The 7,446-nt window shown below is 37.4% G+C and overlaps 1 protein-coding gene across 1 annotated transcript; it reads left to right on the plus strand.

Annotated features, from left to right (window-relative positions):
- The first annotated feature begins 351 nt into the window (after positions 1–351).
- On the plus strand, positions 352–6,735 carry LOC121366909 (protein draper-like). The gene is made up of 6 exons (XM_041491153.1): positions 352–499; positions 1,561–1,704; positions 2,451–2,594; positions 4,081–4,224; positions 5,531–5,630; positions 6,076–6,735. Exons 2-6 carry the CDS (start codon positions 1,590–1,592, stop codon positions 6,275–6,277), a joined length of 705 nt encoding a protein of 234 aa, XP_041347087.1. The 5' UTR covers positions 352–499; positions 1,561–1,589; the 3' UTR covers positions 6,278–6,735.
- The last annotated feature ends 711 nt before the right edge of the window (positions 6,736–7,446 follow it).

Consider the following 7,446-nt stretch of genomic DNA (forward strand, 5'->3'; position numbering starts at 1 on the left):
ATAAATTATAATTTTATTTCTTCTGCCATACTGTCACAGTCATTATAAAGCAGGTCGTAGAAGTACATAATGTATGGATATAATTATACATCGGCAGTCACTATTGTCAACGGTTATTCCGAAAGTACATCATTTAAACAGACCGTCCACTTCAAATTAGAACCTGTAGTATCAAAATCAGTTTACCTCTTCTATGTTGTTGTTTGTGTTATTATTATGTTGTTGTTGTTTGTTTCAGCCAGTTTGTGATTTATGGCTATTGCGTTTCCTTTTGATGTAAACCCGAAGGTAACACAAAGCCATTCTGAAAAAAACATCCCGTCATTCTGTAGTTCTACATTTTCAGAATGTGATTATAATCACTATGGTCCTCTGTGTGACAAATCTTGCTCCGGTAGACACTGTCATGAATCACATGGTAAACCGTCATGTGATAAACAAACTGGACGATGTGACAGAGGATGTTCAGCAGGATGGATTGAACAAGACTGTACAACAAGTAAGATCTTCACCGCGTTTCAATAATTTTATGTACAGAGAAAATGTTGCTTTAAATGTAGTAAAAAATTCCTTGGTTAGAATATCAAATACAAAAGGATGAAGCAGTCAAAATAACTAAACTATTTTTATTGACAATAGTCACCGTCGCTTAGACTAAAATTCTGCACGGCTTTAATACGACCTGGGATCATTTCTCGTCGAGTAGCTATCAGGTTGGCTGCTAGTGCCTGAAGTGGGTCAAGTATCCTCTTAGCTGTGGTCTATTACTTTGACCACAGCTAGAGAAAAATGTATTGAATAAACCGCCCCGCCCGGAATTGTCGAAAACCAAAAATAGTCACCCAGCTACTGTGTGAAAAATACACTTTTTTCTTAAATCGGAAGCCACAGACCTTTGGATTATTCTCGAGTAGGATCATGCTGTTAAACGTGCATGAGTAGAATCATGTCATTAAACTTGCATTTTGTTAACCAGTACCAACGCCATAAGAAAAAACCCGACGGCCCTAAGCCAAATGAAGCTGGACTGTATTTTCTTGTGGTCGCCCAGAGGAACGTGTGTGGAGTCGCGACATGATTAACACTTTTAATAGTAGAGGTCGTATCAAGTAAAAGCCATTTCATTCTGTATATTAAGTTATAATAAGATGTTTTTTAATCGATGACACGCCTGTTTTTCCTATCTTTGTAGAACTGTTTATATCACCAATACCCTCAATAGAACGATCAACCAGTGCTACAATTTAGGTGAACCTATCTGTAGCAATAAGCGTATTTAGAAATGACCCCTTGATCATTGTCAGTTATAGTAAACTAAAAGACAGCACCAGTCTCTCTCTTTCTCGCTCTTTTCTCTCTTCCTCTCCTCTTCTCTCCCTCCCTCTCCTCTCTCTCTCTCCTCCTCTCTCCCTCCGTCCTCCTCGTCTCGGGACCCCCTCTCTCGCTCTCATCCTCTCTCTCTCCTCTCTCTCTCTCTCTCACTCCTCGCTCGTCTCTCTCCCTCCTCTCTCACACACACACACATTACAAATAAGGCTATCATTGGTTCTATTTCTACAGAATGTCAAGACACGGTTGGACCGAGCTGTATGTTTAAATGTAGTGATCGACACTGTAAGGGATCCAACTCAGCATGTGATGTCCACGATGGTGCTTGTAAAGGTGGCTGCCAGATAGGCTGGAAAAACGCAAACTGTACTGAAAGTACGTGAGGCCTATTTACTTATTAACTACTGTGGTCGACCAATCAACCCTTCATTCCAGGAAGTGTGATCATGGTCCAAACTTTCATGCCAATTTATTTGATTTTTTATGGATCGTTTCCTTTTAGAATCCAGTGGGCTTAACATCACTTGCGATGACACAAACAAATTGAAATTAATGCACACTTTTGGGGAAAGAAATAGCATATTGCCATAGAAATTATGCAGATAACTATTATTTCTATTCACTGATATTTCATCAGTTTTAATTTATTATCAACACATATGCGCCTAATACCCCCCCCCCCCCCCCCCCCCCCCCCCCCCTCCACGTTATTTTGTTTCCGTTGGTAGAACCGACGCATGGGGTATAACAATATTTTGTATGCAACGTGAGAATTTGTTTGCTCTTTTTTGTAGAATGTCATAGGTTGTATATTTGTCTGGGAATGTAGATTGGAGTAAACATATCTAGACTCGTTGTTTTAGTATAATAATTATTATTACAATCGTGGATAGCACAATGGTTTCAAATTTAACAAAGTGCCATCGTTGATGCCCATTCAAAGTTACCTTTACATCAAGCAAAATTGGGTATTTTTGCAATACATTTTAATCATGTTAAAATTCCACCAAATTGTAGTGACATTAACAGAACCCAAATATTGAATGAGCTAAAATTAATTGTGATTAGTTTGTGCACTTTGTGTTATAAAATTAATAGCATTAATCACATTATATTAACAGGGTGTGATGGAAAATATGGCCCAGGATGCAGTTCGTCATGCAGTGCCAGACACTGTAAAGCTGATGATGCACAATGCGATCACGTGACTGGTTCATGTGATGGACCATGTGATGCTGGTTGGCAAGGAGATACGTGCACGGATAGTAAGTACTTAGGTTTGACCTTCGTTCTTATGATTATTGATTTTTCATTGGATAGAAGGAACACTTCTTAATTAATCAGCAATTACTACATATTCTTCTTTTGTATAATGGCTTCCAATGCAGACAAAACAACAAATAGATAATAATCGGGTCTAGTGGATATTAGTCAGAAAACAAATCAGACCAGACTCATGTTTTGTTATCTGTGACTGAGAAGGTTCGAGAAATATGTTTCTGTTTGTTTCAAATTTTAAACATGACTGCATGACGGTATGGTTTATGCAAACTTCATTGTCTCTGTTAAACTCGACATTGTTTCTTTTGATACAGTGTCAGCGATGGAATCATGGAAATATTTAAAACTACATTCCCTGGAATATTTTTTATTATTTAAGCATATAGAACAGAAAATCCAATTGCGTTTGGTGTATATATGACGCCGCACTCCGCAATGGTTTTATAACGCTGGCTTATCAATGTCAAAAACAAAGCCAGTATTTTGAAAGTGGGACACTTTTAACGGGCTTCTGCCGATCTCGGTTTTCATTGGCTTATCACAAGTATAGAATTCCCCAACAAGAGATCATGTGAGATTTCGCAATTTTTGAACAAATAATGTAACTGTGTCATATCTTCAAAACATATTTATATCCATAGAGGTATGGTACAACGCCTTTCCAGGGGTCAGTGAGTGGGGGATTTGCCTTGAAATTTTGACAATGGCCAGCTGTTGGCATACGCGTTACATGTAACAGGGTGTTACTAATTACGTAACGCTCTAGAGGTAGAGGAACAGGGTACTGAGTTCGATTTACATTACATTTTTCAAGAATATATGTTATTTTTATTCATTACTTAGACCTAAAAAAGTGTTTCTTGGAAATGCGCGGTTAGTCTAGGATCGATCCCCATCGGCGGGTATACATCTTTGTGGTGAAACTTTTCCACATTTATTTAGATTTCATCTTTTTAGATGAACTGACAGACTTGACAGCTGTGGTGGCACTATTCAGTGGGGCAGGATATCCTGACCTTTCACGAGCACTGTTATGAGTACATGTTATCATATCTGTACTTATTCTAATGAACTCTGTCCAGTGCTAGTTGTGATTTAGTAAACTAGTTTGGGAGTGCTAGTCATCTTCGTGGGAATGCAAAGGATATCCTCAGACGTTCTTGTCTTCCTATAGACGTGGCACTAGAGAGATATTTATGGAATTATCCACTAATTTGTCTGAATGTCCATTCAACTCTCCATTGTGACGAAATACGGCACTGATCATGTATTACCATTTTGTCATTCAGATTGACATCATATGGCATGGCAGGACACTGTATGATATTCATGCACATACAAGTTTATGCTTCATGAACTAATTTTCTATCATTTTGTCATTTGCCAGTTTGAATATAAGACATTCACAAAATAACAATACTGTTAAAAAGTATGTGATATAGTTAACTTTAGTTCGACTTTGTATTTAAGGTTGTGATTCAAACCATTATGGTGTGAATTGTAAATCGCTGTGTGAAGAGAGACACTGCAACGGGGAACAACTCTGTCACCATGAACTGGGATACTGTAATGGCGGATGTCTCACAGGGTGGACTGGACTTACCTGTGTTGAAGGTAATCTGTTTTCTCGTTGTTTTCACCTTTTAATTAGTTGTTTCATATATTTGATGAGCTATTTTTAATATTTAATTGAATTGAAGACATTAACTTAAAATGTTTCGGTAAGCATAACAGAAGTATTAGCAATCATCACTGTTTGCTGATTAAATATATTTCTGTAAAGTGAACACTGAGTCAGTTTTAAACGTTATATAAACGGAAAACGTTCACATACCATTTTAATGGTTACATTGAGAATATAAAGGCAAAATGGTATAGGCCAAATATATTGAGAAAAAAAAAACACCACAAATTTCTTTAATTTCAAGAAACAAGGCTGCCACTACTAATAACCTTATATGATACAAGTCAAACTTTCACATAACATTTCAGTGGTTACATTTTTAATATTAGATATCTATTAGGGACAAAATGATATAGGCTAAACATGCAAATCATTAAATATATATACTCTTAAAAAAGAGTAGGGGAAGCTGAAATATTAATGCTAATATCAGTTATTAGACTGAACATACATTTTGACCACAAACATCCTAGTAAAGAACGTTTAGGTCTGTTTATCAACACACTGAAACACATTCCATAGTTTTCACGTGCATCACGCAGTTGCCCCGTACATGTGTGTGGGGTGTCATTCTCGATTTTAACAATTTCCAGGAAGGTCGATTAATCACTGTGGAACATTATTTCTGTCAATCTTTTCCATTCTGTTGATCATACAGTTGTTATTGTTTTGTTTTGAGTCATTTGTATTGTTTGAATTTGCGATTTACTGATAAAAAACGTCAACTTTCAATTCTCTCTCTCTCTCTCTCTCTCTCTCTCTCTCTCTCTCTCACTCTCACCTCTCCTCTCTCCATCTCTCTCTCTCCTCACTCTCATCCTCTCTCACTCTCTCTCCTCCCTCTCTACACTCTCCCTCTCTCTCTCTCCACTCTCTCTTTCTCTCCCTCTCCCTCTCGCTCCTCCCCTCCTCCTCTCTCCCTCTCTCTCTCCTCTCGCTCATCCCTCCTCCTCTCTCTCATCTCGCTCTCTCTCTTTCTCTCCGCTCTCTCTCTCCTCTCTCGTCTCTCTCTCTCGCCTCTCTCTCTCTCTCTCTCTCAATCTCTCTCTCTCTCTCTCTCTCTCTCTCTCTCTCTCTCTCTCTCTCTCTCTCTCTCTCTCTGTGTGTGTGTGTGTGTGTGTGTGTGTTTTCCCTAATTTGATATATTACGACTACCACTAACCTTGAATAATAACATTTCGGTTAAACATCTGTTACTACGATACATTGATTCCTATTACTGTGTGCATTCCCTAGCTGTCACTGGTCCCGAGGGCAACAGGTATTATATCGCCACCATTGCTCTTGCCGTGGTCGCAGCGATTCTTCTTGTGCTGCTTATTGCAAGTGTTTTGTGGTAAGTAACTTTTGTACTTTTGTGCGAAAATACGATGAATGCCTACTTTATAAAGTATTACTCGTCTCGGAGGTGTAATGTGTTCAGCCATTCGAACTTTTCCTTTGTTTACCCCATAACAGATATACTGTGTATTCTGGGGTATCGTTACACATTTATTCATTCGTTCATGGTTTAGTTTATCATCTTTTAAGAATGGTTGTTACTAGGTTCATACCAATGGGTTTCAATGGCAAAAAATGGAAGCTGCAAGCCTACTACACTAATCGTTTTCCCTGGACAGACAGTTTCTTTTCTTTTTCCATTTCAGATTATACATATCGTATGCGCTAGTGCAGTGTTGTGTCAGTTCTATTGATATTCATACAACAGTTAAAGCTCAGTCAATACATTGTGCAGTACGAAAGATTCCGTAGCGTTCAGATATTTCTTTGTACAATTGTAGGCACTTTAGAAGTCGGAATTCTCAACGCAACAACGTCGCACGTCAATTTATTTCATCCACGTCAGATGATCGAACGGAAGCCGAGCCGAGTGGCCTTGACAGTGGGAGTAGCTATGTTAATGCAGGCCAAAGTAATGAATATGAACAACTCGATGTATTAAACTCGCCACAGAATGATTATAATAAGATAACAGGCGTTTAGATACATACAAATGATATAAGTTTTTGTTTTATCCTGTTTTCTTTTGGGGTTGTTGTTGTTGTCGTTGTTGTTGTATTTGCTAAACATGGCCAAATTGATGGTGTACGTGAAACGTTAACTCCTGCTCTAAGCTAAATGCCCATGATTTTTGTTTTTAAGAAAGTTAATTCTAGAAGTTCTAATTGAAAATGTGTGCTTAATAACAAGGATATAGAAACAATTGTGAATAACGGTACATACAATGAGGTGTTGCTGTCATATGTATTCATCTGATTGTGTTGATCATCACTTCGTGTTTTGCCTTTACAATAGTTTGTCACCCAATAGCCAATGTATATTTCGTGCTGGGTGTCGTTAAACATCTATTCTTGTTTGTTCTATTCATTCGATTGTATGTGGGAAGAAGGGAACTGTATTAACGTTCCCATATCCAATTAAGGTTCAGGCACGCCCACCCCGGACTCGGCCTCTGGCATCGTCAGTGATCGATTCCGGGGCATGGGGGGGGGGGGGGGGGGGGGGGGGGGCGATTGTATGTATGTAGTTATATACATGTATGTGTATATGTAGGTTCGATTCCTACCGATGGACACTTCGTGTTTTTAATTTTATATTATTTCATTATTATTTTGTGCTCCCACTGGAAATGTGAAATGTTTAAACTTGCTCACAGTGTATAATATATGTTATGTTTAATTTATCCCATGAACGATGGCTATGGTCTGGTGAAAATAAAGAATGAATGAAAGGAAATCTCGATCATTTACAAACTAGTTCATTTACCAGTTAGCTGTTAAGTCTATCAGTTAGCTGTTATTGTTTCGCGGTTGTTGTTGTTTGTTTTGGGGTTATTGTTGTTGTTGTTGTTTTTTTGTTTTTGTTTTTTTGTTTGTTGTTGTTTTTTTGTTGTTGTTGTTTTGTTTTGTTTGTTTTGTTTTTGTTTTTGTTTGTTTTTTGTTTTGTTTTTTGTGTGTTTTTTGTGTGTTTTTTTTTTTTTTTTTTGGGGGGGGGGTGTGTATACCCACATAACGTGTTATATAGTTGGGGTTTATTTCTCATTATCAATTTGTATTTTTTTTTTTTTTTTTTTTTTTTTTTTTTTTTTTTTTTTAGTTCATTTATTTATTTATTTATTATGATTTTATTGTTGTTAGTTTTTACAACTTTAT

Source organism: Gigantopelta aegis, unplaced genomic scaffold, assembly GCF_016097555.1.
Source record: "Gigantopelta aegis isolate Gae_Host unplaced genomic scaffold, Gae_host_genome ctg7660_pilon_pilon, whole genome shotgun sequence".
NCBI lineage: Eukaryota > Metazoa > Mollusca > Gastropoda > Neomphalida > Peltospiridae > Gigantopelta > Gigantopelta aegis.